The following is a 23,949-nucleotide window of genomic DNA, read 5'->3' on the forward strand; positions in this document are numbered from 1 at the left end:
ACACACAGCATTTCACCCAAAAGCACAAACCACTCCCTCCTCACCTCCGTCGAGGCTCCGGGACATGTTGTAGCGTTTGCTGGTAGAGCGCTCAAAGAAGGGAGCAGGTCTGATGATCTGAGAACTTGCCCGGCGGGTCTGCGCTTGCGTTCTGCCACTGTAGCGAAATTTGGAGCCCAAGCCCAGGAACTTCTTTGGGGGAGCCTCAGGAGAAACCAACCTGCCGTCGTTTGCAATCAATCACATTATTCACAACTCCAAATACAGGTGCATGAGCTTGATTCTGCATTCCTACAATAAAAAGAAAATAAATTCTAAACTACTGCTTCTGCTTGATAGGATACTCCATGGGCTGACCTTGTAAAATGTCAGGCTTGTATTTTATAAAATTGTATACATCAAAGGCAATTATTCCTCACCAAAGAGTGTTTCTAACCTAAAGAGAGTTTCTTAACTAACTTAAGAGTACCGGTATATCACCTAAAGACAGTGTTTCAAATTTAAAGAGTGTGTTTTCTCTCCTAAAGAGTGTGGCCTTGTCTAAAGACAGTGTTCCCACACATTCTTTATAGCCTGGGGTCCACCTATGCTTTCTATGGCATAGACAGCTCCCGGCAGGATCCTCTGGGAGAATCTAATGAGACTAATTAGAGCGACAGAGAGAGGAGTGTGTGTGTACTGTATGCGTCAATTTAACAAAGGTGCAGACGATTAGAAATCAGCAGAGAGTGTTCGACATTTGCTCTACTGTATGCCGTATTGAAGTGGACTCGGTCACAGACTTTTTTTTTTTCTCCCTGGAAATAAAAACGTCTGGGTTTCCGAGGCTACATTCTTTAAAGATAAATTGTTTTTGCCTTTATTGATAGGGCACAGTAATTAGACAGGAAAGGGGGAGAGAGATGGGGAAGACATGCAGCAAAGGCTGGTTGGATTACCGATAATTTTAACAGCTACTTAAACCTTTTTACCCCATTTCAAGGCATATAGCAATCATACAGTGTAATAATTAGGTTCTAACTACTATACAGAGTGCCATCAATGCGCCAAGGCAGACTAGAGCGAAGGTTTCATGTGACAAAAATAACAGATCTACAAGCTCACAACGTATCACGGTGCTGTTAGCTTGTCGAGCTATTATTTTTTGTCACGTGACATCCTGTTGGGCCACACTCATGCAGCTCATGCGGTGCAGAGCTACATTTTACCTTTACCAAGAAAATCTATGTACAGTATATCCAATCATTTTCCAAACATTTCATTAATTCCAAACCTTTTTCAGGCAAAAAGACAGGGTTTCTTACCTGAAGAACGTGTGATGCTCCACGCAGACCTTCCAGAGCCTCTTGGCAGCGCGGTGATTTGGAAGTTTGAAACCGATTGTGCTCTCAAACTGCTCGAACTGCACAGACACGTTGGGAATAGAAGTCAAATCATCACAAATCCCATTTTAAGTCTCCAGCTTGAAATTGCCATCTTTCTGCATCGTTTTGCTCATTATTAGATAATGGTCGACACAGCATGTTGTGCTTAGTATCTATCTATTAGCCTCCACTGACCTCGCCGGGGCGTATTTTGATGTAGAAGTTATTTCTCTTGTAGGAGATCTTGAGGACCTTGGGCCAGGCGAACCTGTTGATCCGAAGCCTGTCTCTATAGATGAGCAGGCCACTGGCACACACCCCGAGCATGATCTCTACACCCTCAGAGTCCTACAACACACACACACACACACACACACGAATTAACAAACGCATTTGTCATCTGAAATATTCATTATAACATAACTCTCCCTTCACACCGATCCGTAAAAGTAGGAATGTAAAGTATGAGTCAAAGTATACAGAAGCCAAAGGGCAGCAGCATAAAGTATAATGGTTATTTTATGCGTTGGCAAAAAAAGAAGTGCTGTGCGAATCATGTCGCTTGACAAAAATGACGTGTTTTCACCCATGAAGTCGACACCCCTTTCAGTTGAAAATAACGTTGTTATTGTCAAGCGGCATGTCGAGAAGACATCTTCTCTCTGCAGTAATGTTCCAGGCTGAAGCAAGCAGGTACAAAGTCTGGTGACATCCATTTGGAATGATAATCCGCTCTACACAGACAATGGCTCAAGGCACATTGAGAGGCAGCACACACACAACAATGAAGTCTTGAGGTACGGACTACGGATGGATGAAGCGAGGGAGTAACGAATGAGCTGGATTTATGCTTGGTTGCTTGCCGGTGTTGCACACCGAAAATAGCTGATGTACAAGCTCATGAAAGGGCATTGCGAGCTTGCAGATCTGCTATTTCTGGTGAGCGTGTCGCTCACAGCAAAGTACATAAAGCCCTATAATGTTCACAAGGCGAGGATGTGCGATCCAAAACCAACGACTGCTTCAGGGAGGGAAACAAGGCTCAAATGCGTGATGTGGTGTGATGCAAACCCTTGCAATGTTCAGTCACAGACAGGTTGTCTTACTAAACCATGCACGAGGAGGAGAGGACACACACCAAGGAAACACACTCAGGTAGTGCACAGCGCATGGAATGCAGCCTCTTACCTCTCCCTTAGCTGGAGCCAAGCACTCAAAGAGACTCCCTACCAACTAGGCGTTTAATGAAAGAGGAGAGAAGACGTATTACCTCAGAACGTAAAAAAAAGAAAAATAAAGAAATTCGGCGTTAACTCTGGTACTAAAATCATGCATCAACATTTGCTAGGTTCAATCGAAGCGGCGTCCTGAAAACAATACACTTTATTTTCTTTATTTCTTTTTGTCCAGGGAATGTTATGGTTAAGAATCCCTGTCTGTCTCTGCATCCGCATGTCATCATACCCACAGCCGTTTAGCTGCAAGCAAACGACTGAGTCTTGCCAAGGATTTTCTTCTCTGCCAATGCTTGTCCTACTGTCTCCCTCGTAACCTTCCCACTGTCTGACTAAATGAAGAGAAACACTGAGGAGGTGGCAGTGCAGAGCCCAAATCTCAAAGCTTTAAATGCATTCAAGAATAATTCATAGGAATCAAATGTGGGTGTATCCCCAGCTTGACAAAGGCCAATAATAGAATAACATCATTTTAATTTCCTTTTTTCGCTTCCAAATTTGGTTGTTATGCCAATTCCCAATTCCCCCTTACACTGTAGTCTGTTAGGGTTAATTCCGTTTAGGCCGAAAGGGGGCGAAGTTCTGACGGAACCAAACACTGGCTCCCAAGGGTTCGGTAGTCTTGAATATAGGTTAGAGTTTGAACCTCGTTGTGATTAAGAGTTAAGGAAGACGATAAGGAGGAAAGCTTTACGGTGCTTAAGATTAAACTTAGATTCCCACAAGGCTATTGCTGGTGAACGTCGCCTTAGAAAGAGGAGGATGACGCAACGGCTAGCTCATCGTTACGTCACCCTTGACAGTATTCCCTCCCTTGTCACTGGCCTCATTGGTTGTTCAATTTACGGAGGGTGTAAAGAAGCACGTGTCTCCTCCGGCACACGTGGCGTAGCCAGTCTGCTTCTTTTTACCTGACAGGGAGCAGTTCCACCAGGAGGACGTGCACATTAACATGCTATTCCTCCCAGTTCCGCTCCCAGCTGAACATGCACCTCCACCAACCTGTATACAGCCGGTGGCACTGTGGAGGATTCAAACCCCTAGTGTCCACGGTGGTGGGCAGAAACTTAACGCCTGCACCACCCATCCCAGACACCTGAATTCATATATATATATATATATATATATATACACACATACATACCGGTATATATACCGTATTATCTTCTTTTTGTATCATATATTATTATGAAAATTACACTTTTGGAAGCTCGGAAGTGTAAAAGACATGGCATTCGGGCAAGAAACTGGAGTGTGGAAAAATAATGTATTACTTATATGACTTATTTTTCTGATTAAGTCATAGAAACAATATCCTCTCCAGTATCCTCATCTACTTCCAGCTTCACTTTCGAAGCTCTTTATAATGGATGCAAATTGTCGCTGTCGGGCTGAAACCTTGTAACTCCAATTTTTGTATAATTCGTCATATGACAGTGTTGTGCAAAAGTAGCCAATAGACTTTTCCCCCCTCATCTAATGGCCTATAATGACATTACCACACTATGGGCGCCAGGTTGGAAGTGGTTACGTCTGTCTGTGGGTTTTATACTTATTTAACCACTGAAAAGTATTAACAAGAACTTGTAACTACTAATTAATAATAACTGGATATATTGTAACACAGGTTATTTTTTCCCCCATTCCATAAAAGTCACTGTTTAGGACATACAAGGTTTCCCCCCCCGACATCGGCAATATTCAGAGTGTCAGCTATAATCTGTCATTCAGATACCATGATTTATCCCTTCCTCTCTCACTCCTTCCCCCGTCTTCCCCTCATTCGCTGCTGCATGCGTTATAAAGCTCAGCAGTGGCATGGGCTTTAAAAGCTGTAGTGTTACAGTTACTGTAACTATGGTAGCGGTGACGTTTCTGAAGCAGCATTGTGCAGTGTATTTGTGCAGGGTGCCGGTGACAAGAAGCATCGGTGCAGATCACATAGCAGGATGGAATGCCGTTAGTAGTTTTGCAGCGTGCACAGTGAGTCAGTCCACGATGTCACAACCATGTTTCCTCTGTTTATTTTGGAGAGCTCATATCAATGGAGACGGGACTGGCAGTGAATTGTGACAGCCATTAAAGCATTAATCACTGGATTCAATCTCCTATTTAATCCACTGACTGCTTGTGGGAGATAGAAATGTTTATGTGCCGGTGCTGGAGATTGAACTAGATACGCCTCCGATGTTTGTTACTGTTCCCCATAGCCTATGGGGAACAGTAGATGTTTGTTACTGTTCCCCATAGCCTATGGGGAACAGTAGCGGACATGTGAGTGTTCACTGTGCATGCCGATTATTAGTCCTCTGGAGAGTATTGACTTCAGAGCAACCCACTGACATCAGTGTTGTCAAATGCTTATATTTCTGGGTTAAGGAGTTGCAGAAGGGTCTTGCCTTGGCGTGGTGGAGGTCCACTCCGTACATGGAAAGCTTCTTGGCGTTCTCCAGGAAATGCATCTCAGCGTCGGCTGGCGTCATCCCTCTGACAGGATGTAACACGACACAGAACACACTCATGAGATCAACTAAGGACATTAACGTCTTATCAGAAAAAAAACATGCCATCCAGGAACATCATAGAGGGTGATGACAGCAAGTATGATCATACTGATTCCAATTACATACAGAAACGACATTTGTTTTGCCATTGCCGTAAAAAAAAGAAAACATCAGCTAAACAGTTTCCAATTCATTTTCTGTTTTGAAGCATGCTTTTTCACACTTACTGTAACTGTAGTGTGAGTCGATACATTTTTAGCATAGGTGGCTCTAGAGAAAATCCTTAATCCTGGCAGCATTAGGGCCAAGTGCCTTTTGAGCTACACAGAAGCATATCAAATTGCATACAAATCAATAGAAAAAAAACAAGAGTGGAAGTTTCAGAGAAACGGCCTACAGTCGGCCTGATCCATAAACGGCACAACACAAATGTAATGTTTGTGGAGATGCTAGGCTGTGCAGAACTGAGTAATTATTATTTAGTGATGACATTGGCTTGTAGTTCTTATACAGTTTTCAACCTCACATACTAGTAGAAACATTGACTTGTAACACTGACTTCACAAAATCAGTTAACTCTGGAAACTAACATGCACGTTTGAAAAATCACGTATATGCCGTATATTTTCAATACAGCCTCCCGCCAATGCTCACTGTATCATTTTAAGTACTAAGGTTTTGAACATGAAAGTCAAACAAAAGGAAAATTAAATCAAGTGAGACGAAAACAGACAATCCGTTCACTCAAAGGTAAAATGAAGGAAACAGCATTTATTAAAACAAGGTTGACTGCCGACATGTTTCAACCCTCAAAGGTCATAATCAGGGTGAATGATGAAGACCTTTGGATGTGGAAACATGTTGGCAGTCGCCTTGTTTTAATAAAGGCTGTTTCCTCCATTTTACCTGTGAGCACCAGGTTGTAATGGCTTACTCTGTCAATTGATAAGTGGTTGAAATGTACATTACCACTGTCCTTTAAAAAAATAAAGATACAATTTGATAAGGTTTGTCTGCCCTTTGTCCGTTACCTGAATAGAAGCACCTAATGTTTTTGTTTTCCATGCCAGCATGCATCTTACTACTATTTTTTGTAATGTCACTGAGCAGTATGGTTGGGAGGGATTGAGGATTTTCTTTTCCCTTTGTCTGTCTTATAATCTTATTAGTTGTTTCTTAAATTTTTTCCTCTTTGTTTTTAATTTAAAAAATAATGTACACTGTATACATTGTTAAAAATATATATATTTTATAGCCTGTTCTTAATAAAACATATATAATAATAATAATAATAATAATTACAGTACCACTGAAAACAAAGACAAAACAAAAACCTAAAACCTTAGTTTGAGACCCACTGGTGAGTTATATACTGTACAGCAATGACAGCAATACTAACTTGTAGTTCTTGTGCAGCTCCATGACCTTCTCCTCCAGTTCTTTGGTCTGGTTGGGTGCAAAGCGTAGCTCGCTGATGTAGTCGGTACCGAGTTCCTCTGGGTCGTAGTCTCCCAGCTCTGACTGCACCGTGTAGGAGCCCAGCACCGTGTGGGTGGCGAAGGAGCACGGCAGCCGGCCCGACACCACGTCGTCCCTCAGCTGCAGACACAGGTAGTACCTGGGAACACACACACACACACACACACACACACACACACACACACACACACACACACACACACACACACACACACACACACACACACACACACACACACACACACACACACACACACACACAGGGGTGACTAGTACTACCTCTATATCGTTTCTGTAGGGCAGAAACCTCTTATTTCCATATTCTAACTGTGTTCTTTTTTTTGGAAATTAACGCCCTACTTGATCATACTAGCGTCACACAAAATTATCAAAAGTAGCGGATCTACAAACTGAAAACGCGAATTGACACGTTTCGAGCTTGTAGATCTGTTAATTTTTAAGTGAGAACAGTTTTGGAAATGTTTTAGCATTTTTTACACAAAACAGAGATGCTGAGTTTAACATTGATATTAAAAGGACCATACTGCTCTTATTGCATACAAAATATATATATATATTCTCTCTTTTTGAATCCTCCACGGTTACATTAAAAAATATATCTTTGAATTTAATTAGCAAATCTTCATTCCAACGCCTATTTTCGGTTAGTTTTCAAGTGAAATGTTACTATAAGGATAAGTTTTAATTAAAAGTAACTGACAATAAATAGAGAAATAGTTGGTTTGTCACTGCAGCACGTACAAAAACACGTACTTTTTGATCAATTTCACGCTTGAGAAAAGAATGCTTGCGATTCAACTCTGACACTATATTATTTTCTTCCTAATTTGTCATTTACATGTTCTGCATCAATAGTGGAACAGTGAAAGACGTGGCAGTAGAGAAGAGAGTATGACAGTGGAGGAAGATCCACCCTGTGACATTGTGACAAGGTTTGTGACAATGCGGTAGGTAGGCTACTGGATGCAAAAAAAGCCCAACTCATTTTTATACTACATCACATATCGGTGTTGCTCACCAAAAATAACCCATTTTCAGGTTAACAGCGATGTGTTGCCACGCGGCATGTTGTTAGCTTGGAAATCAGTTCCTGCCGGAGGGAATACATTAAGCTTAAACAGCCGAGACACCGGCTGACCCTTGTTGCACTCATTCAGAGCCGTCCTAGATAGGAGCTGGCATAATGACCCATATGCAAACACAAAACAATCTCCTGTTCTCAGTTGTTACACAGCAAAAATCCTCAGTGTTTATTTAATTATATTTTTCTAAAACTATCACTAAGGACTTTGCTGTGTATCCTTCATGTCTTTTACAGGAACTATACTGTCCTGAACTGTCCTCCATGGTCAGTTAGTTCATAGGGATGTTGTCTAGGAACTATAATTGTCATTGGACAGGCTCTCAACCTTATAACCTTTCGAATTTCAAGGAAGGTATGCATGAGGTCACAGACTGCAATTTGATGCCATCTCTTGGACACCAATCTACTCAATCCTCAGTGTTACATTAACTCTGAGGATGAGCAAATGGAACCAACCAAATGAGATACAGACCCATTTGGATCCCTCGTGGTACCAGGAGCCGACGTTGAGAACCAGTGGGCTAGGAACTATAGATTAGTGACCATCATACTCCTTTACTATCAGATGCTTAGACTATTGACGAATTAGGACCGGACACTTCTAGAGTTGTATCCATATTTGGAGAGCAATGCCTGATTTATGTACCACTCTCTGCCTGGACAGGAGTCTGAAATATAAATGTATATGATGGATACGAGAGGACAGAATTCAAACGACCCTAAAGGGACAACAAAACATGTTACAGCTGACGCTGCAGAACAAAAAGCAATAGGTAGGTTGGCTGAGAATATCAATGCGTCTGCATCAGCCCATGGTGTCACCTTGTGATGTCCTCGGAAAGCTGGGAGGGGTCTGGAGGGTAGAACTTGACATTGAAAGCAAAGTTCCATGGGCCAGCTGGAAAGTCACACAACATCAAATCAACAAAGAGAAAAAACAAACAAACAAACATACCAATCGGTTTGTCTATATATAAGCATAACAAATAATAATAGATTCATTGATATACAAAGAGGTGGATGATATTATTTGATAACCTACTTCTGATCTGTTTCTTTAGCTCCTTGGCGGGGTCCAGCCAATTCTGTAATGGACAACAGCAACCAAAAACCATTAATCACCTGACCAGACATTAATATAATCTAATATAATGGTGAATCATTTCCCGGAAGCAGCCGCAGGTAGCAGATTGTGCTCATTGCGAGAGATGCATACAAATTACACAAATGTATATGAAATAGCTTATCTACAAGCTCACAATGGCAGGACTCATGCATGCACTACAAACTGCACTACAAATTAAAGTAACAATAGACAACTTTCAGCCAGTAGATGTCATACTTTTGCAACACCTCTATTTTAAAAAGTTTTGCCATTTCCTCGTCACCTCTATAAAAAGGCAGCAATGAGGTCGTGTGCAACATTGTAATGCAATTCCACGGCTTCCAGATGTAAACAAAACAGTCCAATGAAATTATTATTTCATAATCTGCAATTTAAAAGCAATACTTTTATTCCACACATTTTTAACCCATTAAAACCGTGAAAGCATCCCGTGAGGGCTGTGACAGTTTATATTTTAGCGTTGGCTATTCAAAAATGGCACATATACAAGTTTGTATATCCTTAGCCCAGATCCTTGCGTTAGAGGTAAAGAGGAACAACCTAGCAGCAGTGCTATGCTTCATTGACTTCAGGAAGGCCTTCGACTCAAACCATAGAGGAATGATGATGAGAATACTTGTACTGTCCAATTATGAATGGACGAGATTATGATCAAGATTGGGGATGTATTAGGTGATCTGGACATGTGCTCTCATCAGGGAGAGAGAAGAACTGTCCACATTCCGTGGGGCAATAAATAGGCTACCTTCCTGCTAGAGCGTGGGGTGTTTTGTAATGTTTTGTAATGTAATATGTGTTGTAATGTGTTTAGATTGTAACAGAGTATGTATTGTGCCTCTTGTTTTGTCTCCCAAATCAGATTTAAAACCATAGGTAACATAGGAATACCATAGGTACCAACCAGGTAGTGTTGAACTAATCTGTAATAAGGTGCAGCTAAGTTGTACCAGATCGAGAGAGCGAAGAATGGCTCTCAAGTGGCCAGTCTGGGCCAGCTTAGAATGTTTCAATCCATCCTGTGTCGGGGGAGGGGGAAACAAACAGTGTGTATGTGTGTGTGTTTATGTGTAATAACGAGTGAATAAAACCATATAAAAAGCATGCGTTTGTAAAGAGAAGCGATTATTGGAACATTTTAGTTCAGTCTATGCGTGTTGAATCTTAGTTAAAGTCTTGCCGGTTGCTGAGTCTCGGTTAATCTCCCGAAATCCGAACAATACTCAAGGCCTACAATGTTCCTCCGAACCTGCTCCGAGCCATTGATACCATGTACACGGGAACGAGAGACCGAGTGACAACGCCGGATGGTAACAGCGAGGAATTCAACATCCAAACCAGAGTGCTGCAGGGAGACACCCTAGCCCCCTTCATTTTTATAATAGTATTGGACTATGCTCTGAGACAAGCTATTAATGGAGGGAGCCAGAGCTTGGCTTCACTATCGCACCCAGAAGGTCTACGAGACACCCTGCAGAAACCCTCACAGACCTGGACTACACTGATGACATCTGCCTGCTATCTGACCATGTAAGGCAGGCACAGGCTCGACCAGAGTGGAGTTGGAGTGCGCCAAAGTTGGCCTCAGGCTAAATGCAAAGAAGACTGAGGTCATAACCTATAACATCCCCCAAGAACATCTGCCCCTAACAACAATAACAGGTACTGTCCTAAAGGAGGTCAGTGACTTCAAATACCTGGGTGCATGGGTTGACTCCACAGAGAAGGACCTAAAAGTGAGGAAGGCACTTGCCTGGCAAGCTCTTAATGGTATGACCAGTGTGTGGAAATCCAACCATCCAACGGGTGCTACACCAGAACGTGTGGTACTTAACACCAACAGATAATAATAATAATCTTTATTGTCCCGAAGGATATTTGTCTTCACAATCTGTTCAACAGTTCAACACCCACATCAAAAACAACACAGAGCACATAGCACCAAGACAAAACAAAAAACAAAATATGAGTTCCCCACTGTGTCCAGAACCATCCTATCGGCGGGGCAGTTTGTTTAATGCCGCGATGGCTGAGGGGACGAGCACATCACCAACAAGCGTCTGTATGGGGCGTTATCAAGTGTACAGAGAAGATAGCAGTAAGGAGGATGAGACTAGCTGGCCACTGCCACCGACACCAAGAACTCCTGTCCAAAAAGCTTGTACTGTGGGAACCAACACACAGGCATCGATCGAGAGGACGTCCCACACCTACCTACGTGGACGTACTAAAGAAAGATACTGGTGCGGAAAGCACAAAGGAGCTGGCCAGATGTATGGAGAACCGAGATGACTGGAAACGCCGATGGAGGGCTCGTCTGAGGACGACGTAGAGAGAGATATCTGCTACTCTTGAACATTTTGGAAAAATCTCGAAAGTGTGAGAACCACTGTTTTAGAAAGCATTGTAGACTCTGCCTCAGGTCTTAATGGGTTTTACTCTGGCTTTGTGTGTTCCCCCCGTGACATCATGTGGCAGCCAAGTCTATGGACTATTTGTGTTTGCTTTATCCATGTCCACCCATGACGTCATGTGGCAGCAAAGTCTATGGACTTTTTATTACTATTTTACTATGACGTAGTCAGTGCCCCCCAAAGGTGCCCCTCACTTCACACAAGTTAAACATCGACTACCTTCTGGTTCTCCACATCTCTGTGTGTGATGCCGTAGTAGTCCTTCTCCAGCAGGTTGAGGTGATCGCACACTTTGTCAAACAACACCTGGCCCTTGGCTCGTTTCTGGGAACAGAAAAAAAAACACACACACACACACCATTGATTTATGTCTACATAAGAGATACAATACAAGGACACACACACACACACACACACACACACACACACACACACACAGTGAATGATGCTGGACATGACCGGCATCCTTCCCTGTATGACGGAGGGATTTGTCAATTTGTCCTGAGTGGACAGGCTTTCAATCATAATAAAGAAATACCATATACATAATGTGCAATGTGTATACAGAAAACGTAACTTAAAAGAACTAAAATATTGATTGAAAATATGGATATTTCAGTGGGACTACATCACACAGTACTGAATGTAGGACATTTCCCAAGACGAATCCAGAGAAGTGTTTTGGGATTTCACCACATCAACCCTAGCATCCCAATTCTGGGGCGAATATCCAGCGGAAATAAATAGGTGATTCAACAAGCTGACAACGTGTTGCAATGCGACGTGTTGTGAGCCTGAAGAATGGCTATTCTCTGCAAGGATATTTGGTGTACTGTAGAGGGAACAGGAGGGGGGCTAGTATAGACCGCGGTGGGACTCGGGCCAACTAAGTATAACATTTCAAGTGGTTAGAATGCCTTGTCGCTAAGCCCCGCCTCTTTAACATTTTTGACTGACTCTAGCTCCCTTCAACTTCCTGCGCCTCTATAGCCATAGAGGCTTTCACTCACTCTGCCCCTACCAATCAACACCACGCCACAGGCACACACGGCGTTTGGCCTCCCCAGAGGAGGTGGCGACTGGAGTCCGCTGTCACATTTGGTTCCTCTGTGGATGCTATTTTTAGGGGTGTGTTACCACCATCACAGCACAGCAGCTCTCCCCCTCTGTCTCTCAAACCGCTGCATAACCAAAACTCCCAGAATGCTGGCCAGCAGCTTGTCATCCATCCGCTGCTTCACAGCAGCAGCAGGGTGAGTCAGAACACACTTAGCAGCCTCGGAGAGCCACACACATGCATGTGAAGAAGCCACTCGGCTCCATCCCTCAACACAAGCACACAGACTACATACATACATGCACGTGACATTTAAGAGACGTTCATTTATAGGCTACTTGGTGCGGAAGGGATGTCGCACACCGAAAATAGTGGGTCTACAAGCTCAAATTGTTGGGCTATTTTAGATGAATCGGGCTCAAACACTCAATTCTTCTTTGTGAGCTGACGGACTGAAGAGTGCTATTGCAACATGCGTGCGCAGTACAGTATGAAATTGTCATCAGCAAGATCCTTAGTGGTGAAGGGACTGTCAGACTGGCGCTGTGTGACAGTGCTCAGCACTGAGCCCCGCCCACGCAGCACTACCATCTATCAGGAACTGCTGGGGGTGACTGCCTGGTGGCTCAGACGGCTACCAGTGCACTGACCATATGCTACTTGTGAGTCGCACGGACCTGAGTGCGAATACATCTCCCTCGAGTATGTCTCACCCCTCTCTCTCTGTCCTCGGCTGCCTATCTTTAATACATCTCCCTCGTGTATGTCTCACCCCTCTCTCTCTGTCCTCGGCTGCCTATCTTTTTTATCCTCCTGGGATTTATGTTTGGCATTTTTTGTATGATTTATTTCAGACAGAGAGACAGGAAACCAAGGGCAGACGGAGAGGACAGACGTGTGAGACAAGATTAGATTAAAACCCAGGGAGTGTTCATTTTGACAACAAACTTGACCACATTTGTTTTTGTAATGGCCGATGTTACACCGATCTACAAGCTCAAGCTTCTGAGCTTGTAGATCCACTGTTTACAGAGCACAACCAGTCCCTCCCTAACGTTTAGTTTTTATTTGTTGTCAAAATTGTCACTATATTTATTTAGTATTAGTTTCAGTCATCATAGCTTTTATGTAGTTTGTAGTGGAAAACGTTTTTTTTTTCATCATAGTTTTAGTCAACAAAATGAACCCAGGTCATTGTGCTACTAGGAGCAAAATTATGGTCAAATGGCTGAGCCAACAGGCACCCCCTACCAAAATAATCTAAATAAAGCAAGAAAATGCCCCCCAAAAATAGGGCATAAGCTGCCACTGTTATGAAACCCTACATTCTGTTCTACCGTATTTGAGCACACATACACAACAGATTTTATGTCAAACTAGAAATGCACTCTGTCGAGGTGCCAACTTGCGCCTTGCACACAAGTAGGCCATACATGGCCTACTTGTGTACTTGTTGTTACGTCATTGTTGTTGTTACGTCATCAAGAATGGTGGACCCCGATTGGCCGACGGACAACACCAACATACCCAGCCGATTACAGTACTTGAGCAGAGCACTAGCGTGCCATGCGCACAGTGGAATTTATAACACTACATGTTCACTCGTTTGATATCCAACAGGTTGGATGCACTAGTGTCTAGCGTACATTTGAGTAGAGTTAAAGTAGCATGTAGCATGAGGCATCCACCTGCGTTTATACAGTACACCTGCTTAAAATGTTCAAAAGTAGTAGAGTGGCTCTAGCTAAATGTCTATATAAGATGACCCTCTTATATAGACTGTGTGTGTGGCTGTGTGTCCGTGTGTGTGGAGCTAATCCCGCAAACCACCGGAGCGATCAACGCCTGATCTCTTGTGCACACTGGCGGTAGGCACCAGAAGTGCCTCCACTACCACTTTTTCTACACATTTTCATAACTTTTGAAATATCTAACTTTAATCATCATACTATAAGGCATAAGCCACCAAGTCTGTCTGCAAAGAAAACGTCTGTGGGCGGATTCATTTTTTTCGATCTGGGACCAAACGTTCCCGACGGCCTTTACTGCATGTCACCCCCCCATCTCTCTCCCCATTTCCTGTCAGCCTACTGTCTGTCCCTCTATACAAAATATTAAATAAAGGCGAAAGCCACAAAAAACAGATCGGACTGAGTCATACGTCATTCATACTTTCATAGACGACTGAAATCATAGATGACGGACGTCACAGGCTGGCCAAATGAAGTCTGAGATCCACATACTAGCCACGTCTTTCACACGTGGATCCTGAGTTCTACATTTCTTTGAATCGTGTACTGTATAACTATAGGACGACAGGTTATCCATCTCTGTAATCACAAACACTCCTGCTCTGGCTGTTAGAACTGAGTTTTACTTTGAGAACATTTCCGTGGCCTGTCATCCTATCGCCCACTAAGAAAAACACATGAAAGTGGTGAAATCCTAGATGCCACCCCCTCCAAAAAATTAAATAAATAAAACCAACGCCAATACTAACTGTGCACATGCCTGCCTCCATACTCCATAATCCCCGTCTAGTGATCAGTGCAGCAGTGGGAACTGGGTGCTGTGGGCACTCACTCACTCTCCCTGTGAACAAATACAGTGTCTGGCTAGAGTATTGCTTCCAAACCGCCCCAAAGGTTCTGAAATCAATGTGTTGCCTAGCGACGAGCCATTTTTAAGGGTTTGAAAACAGCCGTTCTCAGAGTAATTGTTTTTTGGGGGGGAAGGGTAGTAGTCGCCCCCAAAACACTGCAACGTGTTATTATCACCAGTGCTGGACAAAGTATATACTCAAGTAAATACTCAAGTAATCAAAAGTAAAATATACGAGTACATTTTCAGAAATGGTCAGAATATCTAAGAGTTATTTTTAGAACTAGCCGCTGTATTTAAAAGAGGGCTTAATTCTTATAATTTACTTAAATTGTGTGTTCCTTTCCTAGACATGTCAAACGTACAATATTTCTATTTGAGTGAAAGTCATCAGCTAGCAAAACAATTACTTGAGCACAGTACTCAAGTAAATGTACTTTGTTACTGTGTCCACCAGTCACGACGTGGTTATCGCCAGCTTACAGCTGATTTATACATGATATTGTACAGCATAGTATGAATCAGACGTTAGTTTGGAGCTGGGTGGTGATAATACAGATGTTAGGATGGTGGTGATAATACAGATGTGAGGATGGTGGTGATAATACAGATGTTAGGATGGTGGTGATAGTTCAGTTGTTAGGGTAGAGCTGGGTGGTGATAAAACAGACATTAGGATGGTGGTGTTAATACAGTATAGCACTGCGCTGTGGGTGTTCATGGTAATTTATGACGGATGAAGAACACACACTCATATTAAAAGATAACAAGCTTAAGTCTGCAAAAATAGCACACTAATTTCTAACAAACTAATGAGGGATTTGTTTCACCCGCTCCTCCTCGCTCCATGCTCTGTGGTGAGATTGTGTGCTGCATAAACAGCCCCCAATGGGAGCCAAAGAAAAACATCTGTGTCACTTTTGAAGTAATTATGAGAAACTTTTGGAGTGATGATGAGAAACTTCCTAGTTAAGTTAACAGGAGGAAACAAGTTCAGCATGAAATCGGCGAGGTCGTGGAGATAAACCATGTTCATATCCTTTATTAATTTCAAAGGGGCCAGGGGGGTGGAGGGATTAGAGAAGAATGAAGAGTCTCTCTTACAAGAATACAAAAATCAGCTGCTAGACTCTAGTCTATTCTGTGGTTTAAGAACCATAAAACTATTTTAATTACTTTACACAAAAGTAATTAGAGATTGTTGATTGCATCTCACATGAAAACATAATCTCTCGCCCCACCCTCGGCTTGGCTGAGGGCATTAGACTACCACTAAAGTAAAGAAAAGGCATCCAGGCTACCCATTCCGAGAAATGTCCCTACTGAAAGTTCACAGGCTGGATTCCAGGGACAGCCGACATGCCCAGCCACAGGTATGTGTGCTGCTGTAGTGTCCTTGAACAAGACACTGAACATCTCCCAGCTCAGTCAATGGAAGCTGTTCTAGTTGGCAGCATTAGCTAAATGCCTTTAGCGCACCATGCAAATGAGGGGTGCTTTAGGCGAGAGACAGAACTGTCTGTACAGTGTACCTTTATTCAGCACTTCCTTATTAACGATGAAACTGGTTTAGTGGTTTCTTCTACATGAAGCTCACCCTAGATAAACCGAACAAGCGATTGTCAGAACAGGTTTACTGTGTAAATAATGGTATGGATGTTTACAGTATGTTCTACAGTATGTTACTTTTAAACTTTTAGAGACATGGGTGAGGTGAGGTTATAATAGCCAGCTGTCAGAGGCTGCCAGGAAGCCTTGGCAAGAGGCATGGCCAAAGGATTAGATGCTAGTAAACACATGGGTCAGGGTGATTCCTCTGGAGTCTTTCCTGTCCACACTGAGTGACCACACGTGCATGCTTATAACACGTGCATAGTAAACACTTACTCAATAACAGACACTAATAGACACTGAATTTACAACCTCAACTATATCTGACCTTATCTCTAACATTTTTCTTTTGGACTTTCAGTTACTGTATGACTTTATTACGGAACATTTGACATTTTGACCTTGAAGTGCAATAGTGCATTGCTAGAGATTCAAGCTTCATGTTTTATTTGGGCTTCTTATTCATGTGACAGTAATACATGTTTACGGACATATGCCTCTAAAACACAGTAGAATATTAAAGCAAGCAACCCTCCCGAATTTCTTTTCCAGCTGTTTAATGTTCTCCATGATCAAGTACATAAATTACAGTGTTTGCCCTGAAACTGGGAGGTTGGGGTTCAATCCCCGGCCGGGTCATACCAAAGATTGTAAAAATGGGACCCAATGCCTCCCTGCTTGACACTCAGCATCAAGGGTTGGATTGGGGGTAAGTCCCTGCAACATACTAGCGTCATGTCCAGGGGGTGTAGGCTACTTGTACATCAAGCTGCCTCACGCTACAGAAACAGGAGATAGGCTCCTGCCCTATGGGCCTCATGGCTCAGCAAGGCTACTTACTTACTTACAGACCATTTTGTGACAAATAGATGAATTGCAGAATTTACCAGTTTAAGATGCTCTAGAAAGTGTATTTGGCTGAAAGTGACATTCCCATCATCTCTGGAGAACGGTTGCACAGTGAGTGTTGTGTTGGGTGATCGTGCAGAGAAATGTATCACATTTAATCTAGGTGGAAACCTAGATCTGTTACTTTGATACTTTTGTGTGACGCTGTAAGATGTGGGGCATTCATTTACAAACACAAAACGACAGATTTGTAAGACATCAAGACCGGGTCCAATAACAGCGTGTCTACGTGTGGATTTCGACTTCACTAGAGCCGTCAATGAAGTCAGTCGTCTATGACGTTTCTCTGACATACGTCTACATATTTGGGCAAGGTTTCAGCCAGCTCGAGTTGACTGCTACTCACTTCCATATAGCTTGGCTCTGAAAGACTTAAGAGCCTCGCTTCATCTGTCGTAAAAACTAGACTGGTTGCCAGAGCAGCATGACGTACTGTACGGAAATATACCTTCAAACCACATGGGAGAAGAGGAAGCACAACTGGCTGAAAGGAGGATTTAAAGTATGGCAATGAATGAAAATGCCTTCAGTCTCTGACTGGTGGTCAAATGTGCTCCTTATTTAATTCTTCTGTAAGGCCGATTTATCTTCATAGACATATTCTTGTAAAATGGAAGCATTGTTGTAGGCTAGCCCCTTTGGTAAGTAGTATATCTGCTGCGCTCCGCGGCCAAGCTGACTCTGTTTCTAGGCCAATGTCCTTAGAAATGCTACCAGGGACCGGCGCAGAGGGAGATCAAGCTGCCAAGTAATCACAGCCGACCCACACAGGGTGTCCGACACTGAAGTCCTTCCAACAAAGCGCTCCCATTTCATGGTTTCCACCCCCAGAAACAGTTTGCTAATCCCCCTTGTTCAAAGCTCCCGGTGGGGAGGAATCTGCTTAACAGAGAGAGAGGGTGTGAGTCACCCACTGGTTTTCTACTCCTCCTCCCGTAGCAGCACACAGAAAAAATCATTAGAGTTCATTTAACTCGGCCCAGGCCGTAGCGTAACGGTCTGGGCACCGGACTGGTAATCCAGTCGCAGTGTGCCGCGGGTTCGACTCCCGGACCCGACACGGCCTTTACTGCATGTCATCCCCCCATCTCTCTCCCGTTTCCTGTCAGCCTACTGTCTGTCCCTTCAAAAATCAATAAAAGGCGTAAGCCGCAAAAAAATATCTTAAAAAAAAAAAAAAGTTAATTTAACTCACAGTGTATACAAGTGGAAACAAATGCACGGTCATGGGTCCATTTGGTTCCATTTTTATACAAAAAAAAGATCACAGATCACTAATAGATTTCACTCTGCAGACACAGGATGAAGTTATAAACTTCATCAGCCATTTGTCAAGGTGTGAAACATTAGTTACATTTAGAAAAGGTTTGGACAAACCTGCACTGTACATTTTCGTCTAAAATACTTAAAAAAAAACATTTCGACCAAGAGACCTTCACCAGGTTATCTCAACCTGATGAAGGTCTCGGGTGAAAACTTTGTGTTTCCCATTAAACTCTGTATTTGAAGGTGTACAGGAGTCTTGCATACACACAGGTAGATCCAGTGTAAATGTAACTCGAATGGTCGAACATTCATTCTGACCCCCCTTCCACCACACGTGCATAATTAGAACCCGTAGCACAGTGGTTCCCAAAGTGGGGTCCGGGACCCCCAGGGGTCCTTGAGGGAGTTCCAGGGAGTCCCCAGCTAAATGAGAGTGAGTGGGGAGTGTTGGCTGATGAATGAATATCAACATCCTAATACATCCTGATACTGGGGGGGTCAAATTATGACAGGCAATTCCTGCTGTCAAAATATGACCCCCCAGTCAAAAAACATACAATGGATAAACAGGTAAATCAGTTTTAAAAATCAGCTTTTTTCCAGCTCAGGATTTTATCGAAGGTGAAGCCTTTTTTAACTTTTGTAGATTTAAAAAAAGTTATACATGCTTTTATCACTACCCGCCTGGATTACTGCAATGCACTTTATATTGGGGCTAGCCAGGGATGCACTCATAGACTGCAATTAGTGCAAAATGCTGCAGCACGCCTTCTGACAGGCACAATAATAATAATAATAATGACAGGCACAAGAAGGCGTGACCACATTTCTCCCATTTTAGCTTCACTGCACTATTGTTTGTTTTTAAATCCCTTCAGGGGCTAGCACCTCCGTATATTTCAGATCTTTTAAAATTGTACGTCCCAGAAAGGTCATTGAGATCAGCAGACAAGCTCCTGCTGGAGGTCCCGAAGTCCAAGCTGAGACTTAGGGGAGATCGTGCCTTTTCTGTGGCTGCCCCTAAACTTTGGAATGAACTCCCCCTCTCTGTAAAACTGTCCCCCTCTATCCCTATCCTTAAATCCCGTCTTAAAACACTTTTTTATTCCCAAGCTTTTAACCCAGAGTGAGTTATTTTTTGTTTTAGTGTTATTTCTTTCTTCCACCCTGTTGTATATTTGTATCTCTATAATATGTTTTTATCTTTGACGAACAAATTTCTTTCTTCCACCCTATTGTATATTTGTATCTCTATAATATGTTTTTATCTTTGACGATTTTGTGCACTTTAATTTGAGTTTTTTGTTATGTTATGTAAAGCACTTTGGTCAACTGTTGTTTTTAAATGTGCTCTATAAATAAAGTTGGATTGGATTGAAAATGGGGGTCCACGGGCTAATTACTGTCAATTTGGGGGTCCTTGACATGAAAATGTTTGGGAACCACTGCCATAGCAGTAAGGACCAGTGTGACATCTCCAGTGACTCACCTCCACAGTGAGTGTGTAGTCGGAGCCATCCAGCAGTGCGATCTTACACTGCATGATCTTCAGCTTCTTCACTCCTCTTAACGGAGACCTGGACAGGCGGCTGGTGGATGACCGGTGAGACGTCTGGTCCTCCTCCAGGGACTCCTGAAAGGGAAGGACAATCATCAAAGTCGGTTAAATGACATTCATGTTGTAGGTATTTAGGCTATGTTCACAGTTCACACTGGCAGCCTGAATTAGATGTCCTGCAGATTGACTTCAGATCAGTTTTATTAGTTGAGAACAGCAAACAAAACACACACATGCACGCGTGTGCGCACACACACACACACACACACTACAAGCTAACATCTATGCCATTACATCATTACCACAGAAATCAATGCAGATGTCTGAATGATCTCTCTCACACAACAGCGTGAACAGTGAGTCTGTCCTAAATCAGATTTGCCTGCAGTCTGAACCTAGCTGACACTCTCCAAAACAAACTCCATTATTGTACCTACTATAACCAGTCAATAAAGCAAGCTGTCACAAAAAATATTAATGCCTGCATTAACTCTCAATTCATTCAATTCATGAGAAAATGACAAATACACGGCACGCTCCTTCCAACGTCCGAACTTTAACTTTTCTTCAGAAAGGGAGACGTCATTCAGAACTGCTGATGGGTGGTCTCAGAACGTTTTCTCATAACTCTTGCAGCCCTAGCCTAGATGTCCTGACTCTCCGAACTAGTTCGGAAAGCCTGTCCGAACCGGAGGTTTTTTTACCCCGTCGGAAGGAAGCTTGTGTATTGGCCTCTAGGTTCTCTCCTGCTCATGATGCTGTCACTCTTTAAGTGTCAGTTACATAACATTGCTGTTTAGGACAGAAATCCCTGGTTCTATTGTCACATGTTTAAAATGATTCCGTCAGAATCAACCGAATCAGATCGGGTAGAGGAGCGCAAAAGTGTGTGCTGCCATTTTATCTTGAACGGAGAAAATCCAATTTTCCACTTGGCTGAAAACAAGGCCCCTTCCTGAGTGATTTTGAACAGGGGAAAGGACATGGGCCCAGGGACGTGTCACCTCGTTACTATGAAAGTGGCAGTGCAATTACTGCCTCTATTCATTTTCAAATTGTAAAGGTATTTTCATGCTCTTCAGGCAATATCTGTCATATTGTGAGTCTAAACTGCTCTAGACTGAGGCCAGTTTAATTTTCATATAACAGCATATATGAATATATGAAAAATGACAACTTATACAGTGCGTGTCCTTGCCAAAGTAATATCTCAACCTAAGTACTGCATAAAAATGGACACGGTTGTACCAGGCTTTCTTTCAGGCTTGTTGGTATTTCACACACTTGACAATGGCAGTCATCCTTCCTCGTGCCTTTGCGACACTTCTCATGTGTTTTTCTTTATCTTTCAGTCTTATGTATCATATGGGGGTAAAGCTGAAGCCATGTGTCAAAAATAAGAAAATGTAATCTCATGTATATTGTAAAGTATGTTTTCCATACAAGAAATAAGATGATACAGTACCCACCCAACATGTGACATGATGATTCACTATATCCTCTCATGTTTTCCCTATCAATAGCCCATTTCCATAGGGCAATGGCGTTGAGCAAGATCAATATAATTTGACTTTCTGCACATCATAGAAAAGTAAAACATTTTGGAGCCAAAGCTGTTTTTTCCCCTGCACATATATTATCATTCTGGGCACTGTGGGCTTTTTAATCATGGCTCACTAGTAAATTGAAAATCACCAGGTTGATGTCTGCATTGTGATGAGACTCTGGCATTACATTGCCTAAGATTACTCAAATCTATCAGAAATGTGACATTATAATAATAATGCAAATGTGAATCTCCCTTCAGTCTGTTAGTGCCACTGCTAGTTGAAAGCTCTGGAAATGTTACCAGACCACCGGTAGATGGAACAGATAGCCTGTCAGCCAGGTAACTTGTTGGGACTGCTATCTGTGGACAAGCACTCAGGGCTCCAGATAAGATCACAAGCTACTTTTCTCAGGGCTGTCTCAGACAAAACAAGGACAAGCCACAGACTGCATTCTACCCCACAACAGAGACCTCTGCTGTTTTCTAGACTGAAATCCTTGAATAGTACAATATAGAATCCCAATTCTATGCATGTAAAAATACAATATCTGGCGAAACTAGCAGATCTACATGGGCCACCGTGGCTGTGGCCGGTAGAGCAGCCAGAGGTGAATCGCAAGGTTCCCAGTTTGACCGCGGGCTCCCTCAGAGTTAGTGTCGAAGTGTCCTTGAGCAATACTCTGAAGAACCCCTAATTGCTCCTGATCAGCTATTTTCACCAAGGAGATCTGGTGTAGAAGGGGAAAAAAGGAGCGGGCCAAGTAGGGCTGGGCAATATGACTTCAAATCAATATCACGATTATTATTACAAACACGATTAATGAGCAATTATAAACCCAATAGAAGATCTACAAGCTCTTACAGACTCCTGTGGGGTTTAAGTGACCATTTTGGTTGAAACGTTGTCGATTTAATAAAATACTCTACTGGGAGCTGAGAGATACAGTGTGTTGACTTCCCCGTCTTCTCCAGTGTATGTGTTGTTGTTGTTGTTGTTCAGCACCTGTATGTTTTTGTTGGGATGTGCATGCTTAGCGTTGGACACTATGTCTAGGGTTTTAAGTGTCACGGGTTACAAAAAATAGCAGATCTACAATCTTACAACGCATCACAAAGATCTATTTCTTTAAAGTATAAAATTAATTAAAATGCCAGTAATTTCTAGGTATATATATTCAGTTATTTGTCATATCTGCCCTGTACACTTTTTTATTATGAAGCTTACGAAGCCTAAAAGCCAAACAAAAATGTAATTTCTATTAATTTTAAACGTTCCAATTTCCAATGCAAAAAACACAATTAAATTGTTAATCAGAATTATTTGTGTGACAATTAATCGTAAACTTCAATTTGTAACTGTGACAGGCCTAGTCTAGGGTAGTAGTGAAATAGAAAAAAAAGCATATCAGTGGTCACCATATGGGAAAATAAAAATGTGCCATTGCATCCTGCCTTTAACTTGACACAGTAGGTGGAGTTATGGGTGGATGCTGCTGGGCCTGGGGATGCTGACCTGTGTCTTCTTGGCGGGGGTGCTGTGTCCGGCAGCGGGGGGAAGCTGCTCTGGCAGGGCCTGATGGGACACTGCGGTGCCACCTGCTGGCTCTTGGCTGGGCGGCGACGTGGCTTTGGCCTCGCCGTTCTCCGTCTCCTTCTTCTTCTCCTGTGGCTCCGACTCGGCGCCTGATTCAGTCGTCATGGCAAATCACACTAGATAAAGCGGGAGGGATAAAGAGCATGGGGAGAGGGGGGGAGATAAAGGAATTAAGATGAGTCACCCAACCTACTTAGAGCTTTTTTTATTTACAGTAGCATTTCTCCCAACCCCAAACCCCCCGCACAACCATTCTCTGATGCGAATGCAAGGAAACAGTTATTATTTATGACAATGGGAATGAGTAAGGAGAAATGTTGAAACGCGTTGGCCTCATTCCTCTTTAGTCCCATTTCAGCTGAGCTGACGTGATAGATGTAGTCTGCTGTTAAGCTGCCTGACTGCAATGCATTCACACAAACGCAGTCAACTCACTGTTCTGGTGTGATGGATTGGTACCTACTACCCAGTGTGTGGGCATTCACTAAACTCATTCAGTATACTGTAACATATAACATATAAACACCAAACTGTGCCACTAACATTACTGTTGTTTTACACTAGCAGCTGGCACTATGGA

General features: G+C 42.8%; 1 protein-coding gene across 1 annotated transcript in view; it reads right to left on the minus strand.

Annotated features, from left to right (window-relative positions):
- The window catches only part of LOC310871144 (band 4.1-like protein 3), a 66,212-nt gene that overhangs the window by 23,934 nt on the left and 18,329 nt on the right, over positions 1-23,949 (minus strand). Inside the window, exons 2-11 of the mRNA XM_083782633.1 lie at positions 23,289-23,485; positions 20,158-20,301; positions 11,444-11,548; positions 8,730-8,772; positions 8,510-8,585; positions 6,503-6,721; positions 4,999-5,086; positions 1,560-1,712; positions 1,305-1,402; positions 45-220 (exon numbers count right to left, since the gene is read on the minus strand). Of these exons, the coding sequence (XP_083638759.1) occupies positions 45-220; positions 1,305-1,402; positions 1,560-1,712; positions 4,999-5,086; positions 6,503-6,721; positions 8,510-8,585; positions 8,730-8,772; positions 11,444-11,548; positions 20,158-20,301; positions 23,289-23,474 (1,288 nt within the window). The 5' untranslated portion in view covers positions 23,475-23,485. The remainder of the gene's footprint in view (positions 1-44; positions 221-1,304; positions 1,403-1,559; positions 1,713-4,998; positions 5,087-6,502; positions 6,722-8,509; positions 8,586-8,729; positions 8,773-11,443; positions 11,549-20,157; positions 20,302-23,288; positions 23,486-23,949) is intronic.

This window comes from Protomyctophum parallelum, assembly GCF_964188405.1.
Source record: "Protomyctophum parallelum genome assembly, chromosome: 14".
NCBI lineage: Eukaryota > Metazoa > Chordata > Actinopteri > Myctophiformes > Myctophidae > Protomyctophum > Protomyctophum parallelum.